Raw genomic sequence first — 19,154 nt, forward strand, 5'->3', positions numbered from 1 at the left:
GTTTTTTTGCCAACAGTGAACCAGACAGAGGTTTTTCAAGAGCCAACAGGCCCTTCACAGTGGCACTCAGGTGTACCCCAGTCTGTGTGGCAGCAGGTGGAGGCACTGACAGTGAGGCAGTGGTGTCAGGCTCTTTTGGTGCAGCTGAAGCCTGCCTTTTCTGTACATAGGCCTTGAAGATGGCCATGTTGGTGTTGGGCCTGGCTTTTGCCTTCTTCAAGTAGGTGATGAGGGCCCGGGCCTCCTTGCTTTGGTCCTCATACACCTCCTTCATAGACCTCCCCCGGAAGTCTCCAAACTCCACCATTAGACACCCCTGGTCTCCAGTCTCCCGAGCCGCTGCCATCATGCCCTGTTTCTTTTTGTACACCTCAACCTCTTCCCCTATCTCCTTGATCTGGGAGGTGTACCTGAGGAACAGATGTTTGTTTGAAGAGAGCGGGTTGTCCCTCTCCTCCTCCCCAGCAATGCTGACGACCAGGTACACAGCATACCCCAGCGAGTTCTCCAGCAGCCACCGGAACCGCTGGCCCTGGTATTTACCAAACTGGAGCTTGCAGTGAGCCAGCACCAAGAACTGGTCACCAGGATCCCCTCCATTCTCCCTAACAAAAGCAGTGGCCTCGGCCAGCACCTCCTCTTTACACCTGGCTCTCCCAGACACCACGGTCTCACTCCGATTCGCCTCCTCAGTTGGCCCCATAAGGAGACGATCCAGAGAGGATGTTCTACGGAACACTGGGTACGCATACATAATCTGAAATAAAACATAAGTAAATAAAAGTGTGGGTTACATTTAGAGACATTATAGTTTTAAAATAATAATAAGTATCATAATGCATTGGATTTATATATCACTTCTAGAAGATATAGGAGTATTAAGACTTCCACATCACGTTTTAGAGACAGTACTTACCCTCTGGTTATCAGATATCTGAACTTGCACTGAGTGCTAGTACCACTTTATTAACTGTATGCATTGAGTGTTGTATTTATGTTTGAGAGTTGTACCAAGACAAATTCCTATCAACTGTGTTGACATGGCAATACATTTATTGAATTGAATTGAATTGAATTCTCAGCATTCAAAGAACTTAAAATATTGATTCATTCCAAAATACCACAGCTGCCCTGGGGCAGTAAGTAATACTAGAGAGTAAATACTATAAAATATAATATCATTATGTTTAACTGTGTATTGTATCATGTGTATTATGTGTAAATAGAAATCACTGTCTTGACAGCGAACCCGCCCAAAAAGCAATTTACCGCCATATTTTAAGCGGGATGTAAATTCACTATTATTTTATTCAAAAAATATTAAATAAAAAGAATTATATACAATCTTTACGTTGCTTTAACACCATATATCATGTGCAGACCATCCCGTAATTTGTAGTCATATCAATAGTGGGGCGAACAACAAATGAAGCGCAATTTAGGCGGGCATTTATGCATAAAATATTATTTTACTGGGCTGTAAAAGATTTTACTTTTATTTAAAATATTAAGATATACTATAAAATATATACGGATACGGATTTTGGTAAGTAAGTTAGTACTGTATTTTTTAATATAAGTTACCTTCAGATGTTCATGTTTATTTCGAGTTGTAACTAGTAAAGCGCCCGCGCCCCCACCCCTTCGGATATACACGATTCACATAAATAACATATTTTGATTTCAGAACGGCGAATTTCGCCGAAAATAATAATTCAATAATAATTAAAACATAGCCTTACCCAAAGCTGTTAGATAACGTTACCTATTGCAATGCAAAGATGACAATAATAACGGTCAAAAGTACGTTAATCAATAGGAGAGAAACGCGATTGGTCAAAACAAAGTAAGCCACGGGAGAGAAACGTGATTGGTCAAAAGTAAGCCACAGCAGAGGAACGTGATTGGTCAAAAGTAAGCCACCTCAGCAGAGAAACGCGATTGGTCAAAAGTAAGCCACAGCAGAGAAACGCGATTGGTCAAAAGTAAGCCACAGCAGAGAAACGTGATTGGTCAAAAGTAAGCCACAGCAGAGAAACGTGATTGGTCAAAAGTAAGCCACAGCAGAGAAACGTGATTGGCTCATGTGGGCTTACTTTGGGCTTACTTTGGCTCAATCGGTAGGAAGCAGTAGGCGCAAGCGAGAGGTAGCGGGATCGATGCCCGCATTCTCCAAAGACCCTTTTTTCCTTTCGTCAAAATTGTCAAAGATTAAAAAAAAAAAAAAAAAAAAACACACAACGTAAAGGCGTTACAAAGCTAAGCAGTGTTCAAGAAAAAAAAAAGCCGACTAAGCCGAGGAACCCTTATTGTGAAGCACAAAACAAAAAGTAAAAGTGGTGAAATTAATCATGTATTTACCCTAGTCTATGAAAATAAGTAAAATAACAAACTAACCAAATCATTTTTTCTTTTTTTTTTTTTTTGCATTATTGCAATGAATGTAGGCTACATTTTTTAGCCATACACTGCCAAGGGTTATAACTAAATTTAGAGGTAATTTTAATAGGCAGAAAATAAAAACATTTATTTGGAAAAATACACATTTTTATTTTCATTTATATTTTACAATAAAACTCATGTTTAACTTGAATCCAATTCAAACCTTCCAACAATAAACATGATGAAAACATGATGAAAAGCAGATTTAACCAGCGATGGCCTGAAATTTTTGCTCTGGACATTTTCCAAATCTACAAAATGCTAGAATATAAAATCTGAGTTTCTGGAGATGACATCTCCATGTTAAACTGTCATTTGCTCCTGTGAAAAATGTCTGCGACAGTCAGGAGTGTGTTATGTCCTTGTGAATATTTAAAAATCCTTATTCCTAAAAGACTGAACAGGAGTTTGTTCTTAAAAAATAGGTTTATGTTTGAAACTTGTTTACTGCTAATACTTTGAAATTGTGAGAATAGTCCTTGTCTAGTTGAGGGTTCCTCTACAGTTCTCTGCAGCACACAGGCAGGGGATCTTCTCATCCTCAATAGGGAATTTGTAATCATAAGTGATCTCTTCATTTACACCAATGGGTTGCCGAGAGTAGATGACTATCTTCTTTTGAGCTTCTACAGTGATGATTTTGGCATAGCAGTTTGGCTATGGAAGGAAAACAACCAAATAAAACAATCACAAAATGTTAAAAATGGAAATTAATTAAATTCATAGCAAACACTAAACAACAAAAGGAAACAATTATTAGGCATATTGACAATGTATATGACTCAATGACTTGATGTTTCTGGTCGTACATTGCAACTGTGATTGATGAATCTTGCCAGGTTACCACACTTGGTTGCATCAATGATAGTGTCCTGGTCGACCCGGAACAGATAGCTGCTTCCAATGCCCTCATTTTCATAACGCCTTTCACGCATGTCCGCTATCACCTACAGGCAGGATTTGGGATATGGTAATAATATACATTTAATAAAGTACATTTATGTTCAAACTAGTGAACTTGCATGAGAACATCAGCTTGAAAAACAGCCATCACTGATGTTTTAACTCAGAAATGACCGCTGAAATGTCAAAATATGGCTTTTGGGTATGCTTTTGTGTTTTGTGTATCTCACCTGCCGAATGCTCTGGCCTACATATTCAATTATCATTTCATCTGCAGCGATAGGTTCCTCTGCAAACAGCCCCCAGTCATGAATACGACTCTTGCCAAAACGCAGCTTTTTCTTACGAAACTGTAAAGAGGGAAATATACAGTAATTGTGCTCCATGTGGACCATATTAAAAAATGCTAAACTGATCTGTTATGGACTCTTAAGCACCATTTACATGAATAATAACTATATTAGTGTCCTGTCCACACTAATGCACAATATCATTCTGCAGTGCAAAAAATGACTCTCTTCCTCTGTATTATTGTCTTAATTTCCAGTTCAAATATCTAAACAAACATTCTTAAATCAAGATAAATCTACATGAAAAGCAAAATTACATTAAAGTAAAGTTCCACTGTGTCATTTTTGTTAGTTGTGGTGTGAACTACCATATTCTCATAGAATTAGAATGAATATTTAAACTTTATAGTTATCGTTATATTTATTGACCTTTAAACCTTTGAACAGACCTTTAAAGGATTAGTTCACTTCAGAATTAAAATGTCATAATTTACTCACCCCCATGTCATCCAAGATGTTCATGTCTTTCTTTCTTCAATTGAAAAGAAATTAAGGTTTTTGGGGAAAACATTCCAGGATTTTTCTCCATATAGTGGACTTCAACGGCTACCACCAACAGGCTGAAGGTCCAAATAGCTGTTTCAGTGCAGCTTCAAAGGGCTCTACACGATCTTAACTGAGGAAAAAGGGTCTTTACTAGCGAAACGATTGGTAATTTAAAAAAAATAAATAAATAATATATATATATATATATATATATATATATATATATATATATATATATATATATATATACTTTAACCACAAATGCTCATCTTGCACTAGCTTTGCAATGCGCCACTCATGACGTTATCATGTTGGAAAGGTCACGTGTGACACAAGCTGAAGTACCAAGCAAGTGTTTACAAAGTGAATGTGCAAAGACTAAGTCAAACGTCCATTACAAAAAACAATGTCAGGCAATTTTGAAGTTGGAGGAGAAAATGAGATGGAGTTTTTCGCCCTACCGCAGTACTTCTGCCTATGTGACCTTTCCAACGTAATTACGTAATGTGTGGTGCATCGCAGAGCTAGTGCAAGACAAGCATTTGTGGTTAAAAAGTATATACATTTATATTTTTTTTAGAAAATGGTCAATCGTTTCTCTAGTTAAGACCCTTATTCCTCAGCTAGGATCATGTAGAGCCCTTTGAAGCTGCACTGAAACTGAACTTTGGACCTTCAACCCATTGGTAGTCGCTGAAGTCCACTATATGGAGAAAAATCCTGAAATGTTTTCCTCAAAAACCTTAATTTCTTTTTGACTGAAGAAAGAAAGACATGGACAACTTGGATGACACGGGAGTGAGTAAATTATTAGGAAATTTTCATTCTTAATTAACTAATCCTATAATGTTTTAAATAAAAAGAGCTTTTGGTGTTTCTTGTGGCTTTAGCATCTCATAAGCTGTGTTATGCTGTTGTTGGGACAGCTGGTCTTACCTTGAGCTGGTTGAATTTGAGGAGGTCACTGTCACAGCTGAATGAGGACAACAGACGACGCTGTTCCGCTCTAAATTCTGAACCTGATCTGGATGAAGGTGGAATCTGAGCTGGCACACTCTTTCCCTGCACAGACCAGAACATAAATCTCAAATTACTGTCAATTACTTTTAAACTTGCAATTACTTTAAAACATGGTCTTGGTTTTTATACTGTCACCTACTGGTGTGGATGCATGAAGTTTTTGAAAGTAACTGTGTCAAATTGCACAACACATCTAGTTATGTCTCTACATGGTGGCCATGGTACAATAAAACATCTTTTTCTAGGTTATTGATATTGCTGAGGCTTTATTTAATCCCCTATTTTATTTCAATTCTGAAACCAGTTTTAATTGTTTTAGTTTTAGTTACAAATAACAACACCATTTTTTTCTCACCTGAGTATCTACAATAAACTCTTCTGAAGCAGAAAGTTCACAGAGATATCGCAGCTTTTCCCTCTTGCTGATGAAGTAATAACCCTCACTACGTGCACAACCTGTTATGTGATTCCTGATCCCATCAAGCCATCTTCTTGGCCTATCATCAGAAGTGCTGGTTGGTGCAGCAGAGTCAAGGAACAAAAAACAGAGCAATGCGCATTTGGAAAATAGATTTGACACAGTGTTGAATGACACAATCCACTGGATGAAGATTGCCTAACAGCAACATAGTGTCGGCCCAGATCCGGCCCACATCTGGTTCGCATGTAATCCACATGTACCAGATGTGGGCCGGATCTGGGCCACACTATGTTGCTGTCTGGGTTACATTATCAAGTATTTTGACTTGTTTACATGTGTTTAAGGATATGAGGATGTGGGATCCAGCGTGTTCTGCTCAACCAATCACAGTCTTTATCCTGCACCACAAGCCTCTCATAGGTGGCCTTCAGGTGCCTGATCTCCTCCTCATTCACCCCTTTAGTCCACACAGCATGGATGACCAACTTTTCTCTTCTCTCAGAGCGTGGAGAGAAGATTAGTTGACGTGTGGATGATGATTCTCTCCATTTTCTCCATTCAAATGATGGATCCTGAAGCCTTTGATTCTCATTCAGTTGATGTTTGTCCTCTAGCAAACACTTCTGTCTGTGAGCTTCTGGTAGTGTTTGTTCTGTCCTGATATCTGAAACACAATCCAAATGCCCCAAAACCTGATTTGAAGAAGATTTAGTTGTCACATTGTTCACTTGTAATGATGAATGAGTATCCATATTTGGGTATTGTCTTCTCCTTTGTAATTCAATCATTCGTTTCCTCATTTTAAGCCGCTCTCGTCGCCTTTTCAAACGTGCCGAGTCCAAACACGCTGTTTGACTTGAGGAGATATGGCGGTTATGAGGTGCATGACTATTACTACTAAAATTGTTAGTTTGTGCATCTGACTGTGCAAAACTGGAGTTGCGATGATTGAGTCCACCAGTCCACAGCTCTCTATGCTGAACGTTTCTCTCTCCATGGTTTAGGACAGGGGGAGATGAAGATATGTCTCTCCCTGGAGTCCTCGGGATCATGCCGTCAGCACATGGAGACAAAATGGAGTTAGAGGGGCTTCCCATTCTTTGTAAGGCCTCTTGTAGTAATCCCATTGGTGTTATTCCCTCAGAGTGATAAACGTGGCTGTGACCATTGAAGCAGCCTGGTGTTTTTGGTGTTTCCTCATATGCGGGGTATAAGAAAGTGAGAGGAGGACAGTGGTAAAGGGGCGAGGAAGGAAGTTCCTGGTTGCCTGTGGGAGAAGGAGGAGGTGGTAGTGGTGTAGGTGGTCCTGGAGGTAGAATATGATCCTCAGACTCCTCCATTTCCAGACATCCACCAGGTGTGTGTGGCAGCTCCACCTCCTCAACTGCAAGAGGTGAAAATCTACGCCCCAGCTCCATTTCAGGGTCACTGTCGGACAAGGATCCAGTAGGTGTGATGGGTCTGAGGTTCTCAGAATCCTCCAGTATTTCTGTAATGACTCTCTGGTCCTCTGAATCTGTAGTATATTGTGTCTCCAAATCATCTGAAAGCAGAAAGATCCATGAATTCTGCTGCTAACAACTACTTGATAATCTGGTGAATATTTATTTGATTAGTCTCATATTCTAAATATGAAAATCACGTTGCGTTAGTTACACTTTCTTTGTAAGATGAATATGGAAGGTGGTCTGGCAGAAGCTAGATATTTTACTTTATAACGTGTTAAATATGGATATTTTAACGAATCGCTTCAGAAGACCTTTATTAACCCCCCGAAGCCGTGTGGACAACATTTATAATGGATGGATGCACTTTCTTGAGCTTCAAACTCATTGGCCCCATTCACTGCTATTATAAAGCTTGGATGCATCAGGATATTTATTAAAAATTCAGAATGAAGAAAGTCATATACACCTAGTATGGCTTGAGGGTGAGTAAATGTTGGGGTAATTTTCATTTTAGAGTGAACTAATCCTTGAAAATGAAATTTTTACTCCTGAAAAAACACTTTTAGGTTTTTTTTGTTTTTTTTTTTTGTTTTTTTATGTCTACACTTATGTCCACAAGCTAACATACATTTTTCAGTAACCATAAAGTGAACAGAGATTTTAAAATATTCCTCTGCTTGAGTTTGTATAGGGCACACCCACAATGTTTTTGACCAATTCAGTATAAAATAATAATAATAATAATAATTGTGATTTTTATTGTGATTATTACTAAATAATATATGAAATAAATTAAGAAATGTATTGTAATATTAGAACTGTTGTACAATAAAATAAGAAATTGAGTATTTAACAAAAAACATTTTACTTTAACTATAAAATTACAAAACAAATTTTTAATCTTCGCATTTAAAGGGTTAGTTCACCCAAAAATGAAAATTATGTCATTTATTACTCACCCTCATGTCGCTCTTAGACCTTCATTCAAAACACTTTCAAAACACAAATTTCAAAATACTACTTCGAATCTTCTTTTTTCGAATCAGTGATTCGGATCGCATGTCAAAATGCTAAACTGCTGAAATCATGTGACTTTGGTGCTCCGAATCGCTGACTCGAAACAAAAGATTCAAAGCAGTGTTTTGAAATCGGCCATCACTAGATATTGTTGAAAAGTCACTATTTTGTTTTTTGGCACACAAAAAGTTTTCTCGTCGCTTTATAATATTAAGGTTGAACCACTGAACTCACATGTTTTAAATATGTTTTTAGTACCTTTCTGGATCTTGAAAAGTTCAATGGCATTGCTGTCTATAGGGGCCTCACTGAGCCAACAGATTTCATCAAAAATACCTTAATTTGTGTTCTGAGGATGAACGAATGTCTTACAAGTGTAGAACGACATGAGGGTGAGTAATTAATGACATTATTTTCATTTTTGGGTGAACTAACCCTTTAATCTTCGCTTTTAATCTTAATTTCATTTTCAAATGTTAAACCACAAATTGATGTAGTCGTTTGAAGAATTTTTTTTAAAAATTACATATGTACATTTATACAGTATGTATAAATGTACATATGTTTGTATGTATACATTTCTGTTTAGATATTTTCTGTAAAGCTGCTTTTGAAAATAAAAATGTATTGGAAATGTGTGATAGATCAGTGAAGGGTAAACCCTTACCGGACAATCCTCTGTATGTAGGAGACGGTGGGCTCGGCAGCTCTGACTCCTGTTCTGAGAAGAATATCACTGGGTCTGGGAGCTTATATTTGTTTGTTAAACAGTGTTTAACTGGGTCCTGTAAGGTGTATCTGAGAGGCTCAGACAGTTTCAGACCTTGCATGTACACTCTTACGCTCAGTTCCTCTTCTGGATCTTCTGTCCTCCTTGGACTCAAATCTGCAAGAGCAGAACAAAAAAATACATTTCAAATGACATGAATAACAAATTTCATCAAAACAGATTATATAGATGTTTCTTAATGTTCTGCTACACCAGCTGAGGTCAGAAAACTAGCTCTGACAGACCTACAAGATATTATTAAGAATTCTCAAAAACATCTGATTTGTAGAAAACTGAAGCACATACAACCTTCTTGTAATGTAATGTAAATGTAAATTAAAAAAAATATATATATGTCCAGTTCAATTATCTCTAAAAATAACAATTATACAGATAAAAAAAGTATGTCTTTGGATGCTGATTTTTGTTTTATGTGAAAACAGAAAATCAATGAACTAACCAAACAATTCATGGTCCACATCATTTTCAACTGAATCTGGAGCAGACGGGGTCACAGGAGGGCCGAGATCTTCTTCCAAGTGTGTGAAAGACGAGTGAAATGGAGTGTGAATCATCTCTTGGTTTTCCTTATCATCCTCATCTGAAGAAATCCATATCTCTTCTATTCTTCTGTCCTCATGTGGAGTTTCAGCAAAAGAACTTTCACCATCCAACTGATCATCCTCAACAGAAGACAGACAGTCTGAGGATTCATTGCTTCTGTCGTCTGAGGAGTCAAAGACAGATCTAGAGGAAGATGAGGAGTCAATAACAGATGGAGAAAAAGCTAAGGAATCAGAGACAGTTCTGGGAGAGACTAAGGAGTCGTATCCTTGGCTTTTAGAAGCAGACGAGTTTGAACTTGTGTGGCTGATAGTATCTGGAGGATAAAAACAGATATGTATAAAAAAATCGTCATACAAAATATAGAAAATACAATTATTTGAATATTTTTTAATTATATATACACACCGTATGAAAGTTTGGGGTCAGTAAAATGTTATGTAAATGATTTTGAAAGAAGTATCTTATGCTTGCCAAGGCTGCATTTATTTGATGAAAGATACAGTAAAAACAGTAATATTTTTAAATATTATTACAATTTAAATTACAATTACTTAACAGTTTTTACTTTAATATACAGTGCTCAGCGTAAATGAGTACACCCCCTTTGAAAAGTAACATTTTAAACAATATCTCAATGAACACAAAAACAATTTCCAAAATGTTTACAAGACTAAGTTTAATATAACATCTGTTTAACATGAAAGTAAGGATGGAGAGTGATGCTCAACTTGTCTCTTCAGAATTCTCCATAGGTGTTCAATTGGGTTCAGATCAGGAGCCACTGAATCACTTTCACCCTGTTCTTCTTCAGAAATCCAACAGTGGCCTTAGATGTGTGTTTATGATCATGATCATGATGGAAAAGTGCACGACGACCAAGTGCGCGGAGTGATGGTAGCATCTTCTCTTTCAGTATGGAGCAGTACATCTGTGAATTCATGATGCCATCAATGAAATTTAGCTCCCGACACCATCAGCACTCATGCAGCCCCACATAAGGACGCTGCCACCACCATGTTTCACTGTAGGCACCATGCATTTGTCTTTGTATTCTTCACCTTTGCGACACCATACAGTTTTAAGCCATCAGTTCCAAAAACATCTTATCTTGGTCTCATCACTCTAGAGTATAGAGTCCCAGTAGTCTTCATCTTTGTCAGCATGGGCCCTGGCAAACTCTAGGCGGTCTTTTTTGTGCCTGGGCTTTAGGAGAGGCTTCTTTTGTGGACGGCACCCATGCATGCCATTCCTCTGCAGTGTACTATTGTGTCACGGGAAATAGTCACCCCAGTTTGGCGTTCTACTTATTTAGATAACTGCATGCCGATTTTCTTCAACCCTTCTCATCAGAAGACGCTCCTGTCGAGGTCCGTGGATGACCTGGACGTCTCTGTTAGATGGTTGCAGTTCCATCTTTTTTAAATTGTTGTACCACTTTTGCTATAGTATTCTGACTGATAAGAAAAGCTTTGCTGATCTTCTTGTAGCCTTCACCATTCTGGTGTAAAGAAATTATTTTCTTTCTCAGGTCTTGTGACATTTCTCTTCCATGTGGTGCCATTGCTGACAGCATGAAATGGGAAGGGGTTTTAACACCCTTTTATAGTCAACTGTCTGCTGGACACCTGTGTAATGAATAATTAGACTCACCTGTGGTTGGATTCTTTTTAAATTAGACATTTGTAGTCTAAAATTTAGCTTTGCTCCAGAGACTTTCAGTGGGGTGTGCTCATTTTTGCATCACCCTAATTTGAGTAAAACTGAAAATTATATTTTATATTATATTATTAACCTTACTTTCATGTTATAAGTTAAACAGATGTTATATAAAACTTAGTCTTGTCAACATTTTGGAAATTGTTTTTGTGTTCACTGAGATAATGTTTAAAAGGGGGTGTACTCATTTACGCTGAGCACTGTATTTTAATATTTAATTTATTTCTGTGATGGCAAAGCTGAATTTTCAGCATCATTACTACAGTCTTCAGTCACATGATCCTTCAGAAATCATTCTAATATGCAGATTTGCCGAAGAAGAAACATTTATTATTATTATCAATGTTGAAAATAGTTCTGCTTAATATTTTTGTGGAAACTGTGGCAAGTTTTTTTTTCTTTTCAATTTGATAATTTGAACATCCTTGCATAATAAAAACCATTGATTTAAAAAAATACTACTAATAAAAAATAATTACTGACTCCAAACTTTAGAGCAGCAGTGTTTATATTTGTATGTAACTTAAACATTGTATTATAAATAATATATTATTATATATAATGAAAATAATTATTTTATAAACAATTAACAAATATCAATGAAAACCTGAATCTGAGTAATCTTCATCCTCTATAACAAAGGCTTGACTCTTCTTATCTTTATGTACTTCATCAGCTTTCATCTCATCACCCTCCTGAAAATCACAATAGAAACCATCAAACCTGTGTCCATTCATGACAGGGAATTGATACTCTACTGAATACAGCGTTATCTCCCAAGCAAAGTTCAAAATTTCAGCTCAGAATTATTTATTTTTTTATACAAGTGTATATCAAATAAGTGAAACAATACCTGAGCAGACACATCAGCTTCCTCAGATTTTGGATCCTCCACCTTCTCAGAATTCTCTTCATCTTCTTCCTCCTCACTTTCTAACACCAGTGGCCTGGAATGTCTGCGTTTCACCATGGTGTCTTCACTGGCATTTTTGGCCATGTCCTCTCCAACATTATCTGGGGCTGTTTGCTGCTCTGGCTCTTTATGAAATAAATGTTGATCATATTTTCAGTACAAGATCTACTTAACTTTATATTGTGAGATATAAACTCACAATTTAAAGATATGTCACATTGAAATTTAAAGTCAGTGAATTAATTAATAGATCGTTTTTCCACACTCAACAATCAAGGGTTTTTCTAACTCCATGTAAAAAAGTTAATGCCAAACTCACCTTCATCCTCAGATTGTTCAAGACCAGGAGAAGGACAGATCCTTTTAACATCACTAGAGTCCTGACCTAATGGATCCTTCCTTTTTAACTGAGCATAATGAAAAGGGGAAAAAAACAAAATTCATATTGATGTGATATTTAGTATAAACCCAGCGGTTCTCAACCAGGCAGCCTCAGAAAAATTTCTAGGGGACCTTAAGACGACTTAAAATATGAAATAATTCAAAGCAAGCCCTAAAGACAATTGAAAATCATATTTTAAATATTTCTTATTTTAATTCATCCCTCCAACAACCCCAACAGTCTTTTCTTTTTTTTCTTTTTTGAAGAACCGGGGTTCCCACAATCTTGAAAGACCCGGATACACAAGGTAGCCTTATTTTTAAACATATGATTTCTTGACCTGGAACAGTTAGGTACATTAATAAAACTGTATAAGTCCATGGTAATTTTTACAGTGTATATTAATTTTTGTAGCCAAGCTACATACTACAGTCAAACCAAAAATTATCCAGACTTTTATGATATTTTTTATATATTTTTACTAGTGGGTTCAGGACACTATAGTTCATTTATGTAAGTGAGGATAGCAAAATAAAGTAAACTGTGTCATATTATAACCAAAAAATCTTCATACAGTGGACTACTAGTAAAATTGATAAAAATTTGGAACCAAAAATTATTCAGACACTTTGACCTGACCATGTTTTGCTTAAGTGTTATCTGATATAATTAAGATTAATTTTTTCTGACACACTTTAACTCAGAGATCTTGTCATATTTTATTACCATTTTGTTAAACTATAGTGAATAAACCGTAATAATAAATACAATGTTTACGTGTCTGAATACATTTTGGTTTGACTGTATATATGACTGTATTGTTTTGTTTTTTTTTTGTTTTTTTACAAATTCCGTAAATCACTGGAAAATTAATGGTGTGAAAAATGTTGAGAACCACCTCTTCATTATTCATTACAGTTATAAACCTCTTATAAACTTCCATTTCAAAACATAATAGTGCAGGCAATACTAAAGTGTATAGCATGCACTGATCTACAGAAAACATACTAAATCCATTCTTCTGTATTTTCTATGTATATTAAGTGCCATATTTGTACCTTAAAAGATGGTAGTTTAATGGCACCATGGAGATTCATTATTTTTCCTGCGCCCAATACAGAGCCTTCTCCCCCAGCAGTCATTCTCAGGCATTGCTCCATCGCTTTGAGCTTGATGTCTTTATTTCCTCCTGATTTAACAGATGGGGTGGATACCTGGAGGTGCACAAAATGATATATATGAAAATAATGTTGAAATGGTAATGGAAATATAGATCACACAACACAACACAATCCATCATTGCAGCTGAAATAAGAATCAAAACCTACCTTAGCTGCCTGTTCTTTGTCATCCCACCACTGATCAAATGCTTTGAAGGCCACAATCTCTATCATCCTGCGATGTATGTCTTTCTTTACGATAGCCCGCAGCTCTGCCGCAACAACAGCTAGAACTTCATCCACTGTGGCATTATGGGGTGATTCTTTCATAGGGACATAACCTGGTGGAGGCACTGAGGGGTCAAACCTGGGCATAGGGGGAGGAGGCCAAGGTGGTCTGAACCTCAACATGGTAGATGAACACCCAGCGGAAGGGTAAGGTGGGCGATGAGTCATGAAATTGAAAGGTGGAGGGAGGAAGGGGGGTGAGAATGAGGTTTGCCCTTGTGTTATTCTAGTAGGAATGGGAAGAGGTTTTGCACTACTCTGCCAGTTGGGTGATCTACAGACTTGTTTGTTCTTTGGAGGAGGGTACAATGAACAAGAAGTAGGTAGAGTGTATCCAGGTAACAATGGAGCCCTAGGAGGAGGAGGACCCAGTTTTGTTGGCATATTAGGAGGCGGAAGGGAGGGGTAGTGAGCAGATGGTGGTATAAGGATTGGAGGTGGGGGTATTTGAGGAATCGGAGGGGGTAAAGAGCTCCTGTTAGTGCAGATCACTGGTATACTATATGGCTTATCTGAAGTATCTTCATCTTCCTTTGGGTTGACCTAGGGTAGAGATTCAAATTGATGTAAATGCTTGATAATAGAAAACATATTCTTCATTTCTATTCAAAAGGGCTGTGTGACATTCAGAATTGAACTGAGAATACCTTTTATATTCTTAATTCTAGAATTTGATCTAACTCAGCAAATAAGATGCAGAATTGCAATTTTAATGTAAGAAATTCTTATAACTTTTAACCAGAGCTAAATGTTGGCATGACATGCATGATAGATAGATAGATAGATAGATAGATAGATAGATAGATAGATAGATAGATAGATAGATAGATAGATAGATAGATAGATAGATAGATAGATAGATAGATAGATAGATAGATAGATAGATAGATAGATAGATATCTCTTACAGTAGTGCTAGAGAATATCCTGGACAAAGGCTTCTTGGTTGATTGGAGTTCATCTTTTGTCACATCACAGAGTGGAGTGAGCCTCGCATCCTCAATGTTTTCTCTCAGATGAGAGCCAGTGTTTTTTGCACTAGTCGATGTCTGGTCACAATTTAGGACAACATCTATGGAGCAAGAAGGAGAGTGGCTGGGAGCTTTGGGAGAAGGTTGAGGAAGATGTTCTGGATCAGGCTCTTCAATAGCAGTCTCTGAGTCTGAACTTTCTTGGTTCAAAAGGGATAGAACTGGACTTCCAGCACTGAGAAGCATCTGGATGCGAGAGTCTAGGCTTTCAGGCTTCGATTCTGGAGCAGGAGATTCAGGAGAAGGACACTCCACTATGGAGTCTGATAGATCTTCTGTGGTTTCAGAGGAAGGACACGGTTTTGGGGTATATGAGCGAGAAGACTGGGCTTGTGGTGGACAATGAGTTTGGTTCACCTCTTGAGTTTTGAAAGATACTTGGGAATCATTTCCAGTTAAAGTATTTTCTGCATTTATCAGCATATCAGAATGAATGTGATGAGCATTGACTCCAATAGCCTTTTGCAGCAGTTTCGAATTTGGAAGTGATGGTGGATCTTCAGCAACAGATCTGTGATTAACACTGAGGCCCTTGACTGAGCCAGTAAAGTTTTGGACTGTGAGCTTATCTGAATATGATGGTGTGGTGGGATTTTCCTGAAATTTACTAAAAGGCATTTGATTGGCCGTAGGTCCAGAGCGGAAGTGACCTCGCCTATATACAGGTCTATGTACATAGTGGTGCTGTGGCCTACGGTTGTATGCGTTTTGGTACTTGCTCTCGAGATGTCTGACTCGGTGTCCTCCACGAACGTGGTTACTAAGGTGAGGGTTGCGTCCTGGAGTTCTTTGCCTATTCGGGAAGCTACTGTTTTGAGAGGGAGCTCCACCTAGCATCCAAAAGTTTTGCACAGCACCTTGAATAATGCTAGGATTACATGAGGCTGGTTGAGTCACATGACCAGGCTGTAGCTGTGAGATGTTAGGGATGGATTGTTTAATAAAAGGGACATTGGTGGCACTGGTTGTCAGTGCAGACTCAATTGGGGTCCTTTCACACTGAGATGGTGTGCCTGGTCTACTGTGGGTCAGAGAAGGCGTACAAGGGGTATCTTGGTATTGAGGGGTCTGCCAGAAGCTACTCGGTGTGTCCTGATGCATGCTGGAGTAGGCCGTATCCATGGATAAAGGTGTAGAACAATCCAATGAAGGAGAGCCATTACATATTGAGGATGATGATAATAATGTGTACGACAGCTTCTTCAGTGATTCACACTCCTGAAAGATTGAAAGATTTACAAGTGAACTAAAACAAGTTTCATAATAAAAAAACCTTAATTTCAGCTCTTCCCACACATAGACTTTACTTGGGCGGGCCGCCCAGGTGTTTTTTTACTTTGGTTGGCCGCCCAAGTATATTTGGAGACACATTATTGCTTTTATTATTTTTATCCTTTCATGATCGATTAACTAGTAGTTTCGTTTCGTACCTGCGTATTATTTGTGCGTCAATTTACTCCCGCTGACATCCCACGGGCGCTGCATTTTGCAAAGTCACAAGGGGGCGCTGTTGCGTGTTCTACAGGCTCACGCAACAGCGCTTCAGACTGCTTCAAAGTGATTCCCAATCAATGAAAAGCGCAGATTTATGCCAAGCGACTGCCAAATAACTCAAGTTGATGAATTATTATAATGTCTACTTCATGTCCTTTATATAAAATGTTTCATACGGTTGTAAGAATCTGAAGGATTAGACTGCAATAGTACAAACATTTCAAAATAAGAGTCCCGGTGTATTTCGGGATTGTTTTTTCTTTTTCTTTTAGGCATTATTGGTATTTTGGTTACACAATAATATTTCATTTTATTTGATTTCTATTTAATTCATATTAAACTATTGTAGTCTCCCCCACAGGAAGAAAAGACTAAGAACATTATTAACATTATTCGTTATATAAAATCTGTGTCCCATTCACTGAGAGAGACACTATATGTCAGCAAGGAGAACATAGGAAAAGGAGAACCATTTATATGCTGTAATATTGAACAATTTATAATGCATAATAATGCATAGTATTAGTATGTAATAAAATGTAATTGTTTGCTATGTAGCCTAATTAAAATAATAAAAATAAAAAAAATAAATAAATGTTAAAATTCACACTTTATTTGTTTGTCACATGTAGTAGACCACTTTTGTGCTGAGGGGAATTGGACAAGCAATGCCTATGGTCTTGTACTTACAGTGAAAGAGTCAGTGATGGAAGATGGCGACTGAGGTCCCCAGGCCTCGTCTCCAACAGGGAGAGTAAAAGGTGTATATAAACCACTAACAAGCATACGGAAGTATCGATTCCTCTTCACACCTAAAGTCAGTCAATAAAGATCATGAATCATATAAGGCATGCAAATACAGTAAATGTGTCTGCAGAGACATGTTTATGAAAGCCTTTTATTTGGAACTGATAAGGTATTAAGAAAAAAATTGAGAAGTGAGAGGTCGAATGTATTTACCTTTGGGGTCAAACTCCACATGGATGTTGTTTCCCATCACAGAAGTGTTGTGGAGGTTTTTTACTGCATTATTTGCTGCTTTTACAGATTCAAAAATTACCTTTGCTATTCCTAAATGCTTCTTATTTTTAGGATTGTACAAAACTTTCAAATCTTGAACCTCTCCAAAGTGTTTACACATTTCAGACAGGAATCCATCTCTAATGTTGTCATTAAGCCTTGCAAATGTCAACTCCTTCGGCGCTCCAACATAATTCTCATCAACCTAAAAAAGAGATTTATTCACATAAAATGTCATTATTTTGTAAATAATGTTAAACAAACATCAACATCAGGTTGATACTTCCTGACTCTTTTTTTTTTTTTTAAATCAGGAACTGATAATAATAAAATGATTTGTAAAACCTTAATATGCTTCAGATGTCTTCATGGAAAATGTTACATGACTCCAGAGAATAAAACATAAATTAAATGAATGTTCGCATCCTAAGATTCTCAAAATGATGTAAAGACCACTCCTGCCCCTTGTTTATTTACATGAATTATATTATAATTTTATACAAAGTGTTTTTGCTCAGGTCAAATTCATCACAAAGACAATGTTACAATGATTTATCGCAATCACCTTTCTACTTTCTGTGGCATAATTCTTTAACAAGATCTTGTTTATTATTAGGTCAGAGAAACTAGGTTAAATAGATTAAATATATATATGTATTTAAATAAAGGTTAAACAGGAAAACAACAGGTTAGTTTAGCAATTATAAATTAAACAATAGAAACATAGAAAATGTTTAAAACTTTTTTCTCTTGGACTCCAAACATAGATAAAGTCAGTATCAACAGAACATAATGTTTATCATTTTAAAAACCTTGCTTTTATTGTAGGCAAAACATTAGACAATAAAGTGATGCTGTATCTAATACTAACCTTGAATTTGGGGACCGGGAGATCTGTTTCTTTGAATTTTGTCCAAAAACGAGCAATTCTGGGATCTCGAACAACATCCACGGGGAAACATTCAGGATGCTGACAGATAACAATTTAGTAAGCTTCATTTTGTACTAAGAAAAATACAACTAGACCGTGTAAATATGATGACATAGTTCGTTAATTTTGATAACTAAGCATTATGTTTCATTTATATAAATATTAGTAGGCTATGACTGCATTGAAATCATACTCACTGGTGCGCTGAAGTGCTGTCCATCATAGCGGTACAGTTTCTGACTTCCGCTGCTCAAATCAGGATCAATAATCAGTTTGTAGCAACTCCAGTTTGGAGTTGCATCTTCCGGGGGATCAAAACTATCGGCTTTTACTAATGCATCTAAATTGGAGAAGCACAACACACGATGAAAAAGACCGTTTCTACACGACGGTAGCTCTGAGTCATTAACATCCAGGTAGGCCTACTACTAATATATTTTGAAGGAGCTTTATTTCTTACCGTTATCTTTCCGTTGACCCTCCTTTTCGACGCTTTGGTACATGATTCGCAGTCATTGTACAATGTTAGTAAATTTCTCTTTATAGGACGCTGATTAAAAACGATGTTTCCTGTAAATATCCGAAGGCTGTTGTCAGGAGTACACTGTAGGTCTTGTGTTTCTCCCAAGAGAAGCATCAGAGCATCACTGCTGCACAACAGGTGGGAGGAACCTGCCGCCACACCCGCACTGTCATCAGGATAGATGGAGCGCCTGGGAGAATCACTGTGGATCAGCTGAATCCTGCTACTGATAGCCTACTGAACAGTAGGCAATATGAACAACACAAATTGTAAC

General features: G+C 37.3%; 1 protein-coding gene across 1 annotated transcript; it reads right to left on the reverse strand.

Annotated features, from left to right (window-relative positions):
• Nucleotides 1-2,925: 2,925 nt before the first annotated feature.
• Nucleotides 2,926-18,935, reverse strand: setd1bb (SET domain containing 1B, histone lysine methyltransferase b). The gene is made up of 19 exons (XM_067393919.1): nucleotides 18,818-18,935; nucleotides 18,555-18,697; nucleotides 18,298-18,396; nucleotides 17,367-17,631; nucleotides 17,097-17,218; nucleotides 14,790-16,130; nucleotides 13,763-14,425; nucleotides 13,493-13,648; nucleotides 12,372-12,459; nucleotides 12,005-12,177; nucleotides 11,747-11,834; nucleotides 9,317-9,736; nucleotides 8,755-8,973; nucleotides 5,972-7,165; nucleotides 5,557-5,720; nucleotides 5,118-5,243; nucleotides 3,576-3,695; nucleotides 3,252-3,389; nucleotides 2,926-3,099 (listed from the first exon to the last, which is right to left on the reverse strand). The coding sequence occupies exons 1-19, from the start codon at nucleotides 18,858-18,860 to the stop codon at nucleotides 2,926-2,928; spliced, it is 5,736 nt and encodes a 1,911-aa protein (XP_067250020.1). The 5' UTR covers nucleotides 18,861-18,935.
• Between the last annotated feature and the right edge of the window lie 219 nt (nucleotides 18,936-19,154).

Source organism: Chanodichthys erythropterus, chromosome 9 (genome assembly GCF_024489055.1).
Source record: "Chanodichthys erythropterus isolate Z2021 chromosome 9, ASM2448905v1, whole genome shotgun sequence".
Classification (NCBI taxonomy): domain Eukaryota; kingdom Metazoa; phylum Chordata; class Actinopteri; order Cypriniformes; family Xenocyprididae; genus Chanodichthys; species Chanodichthys erythropterus.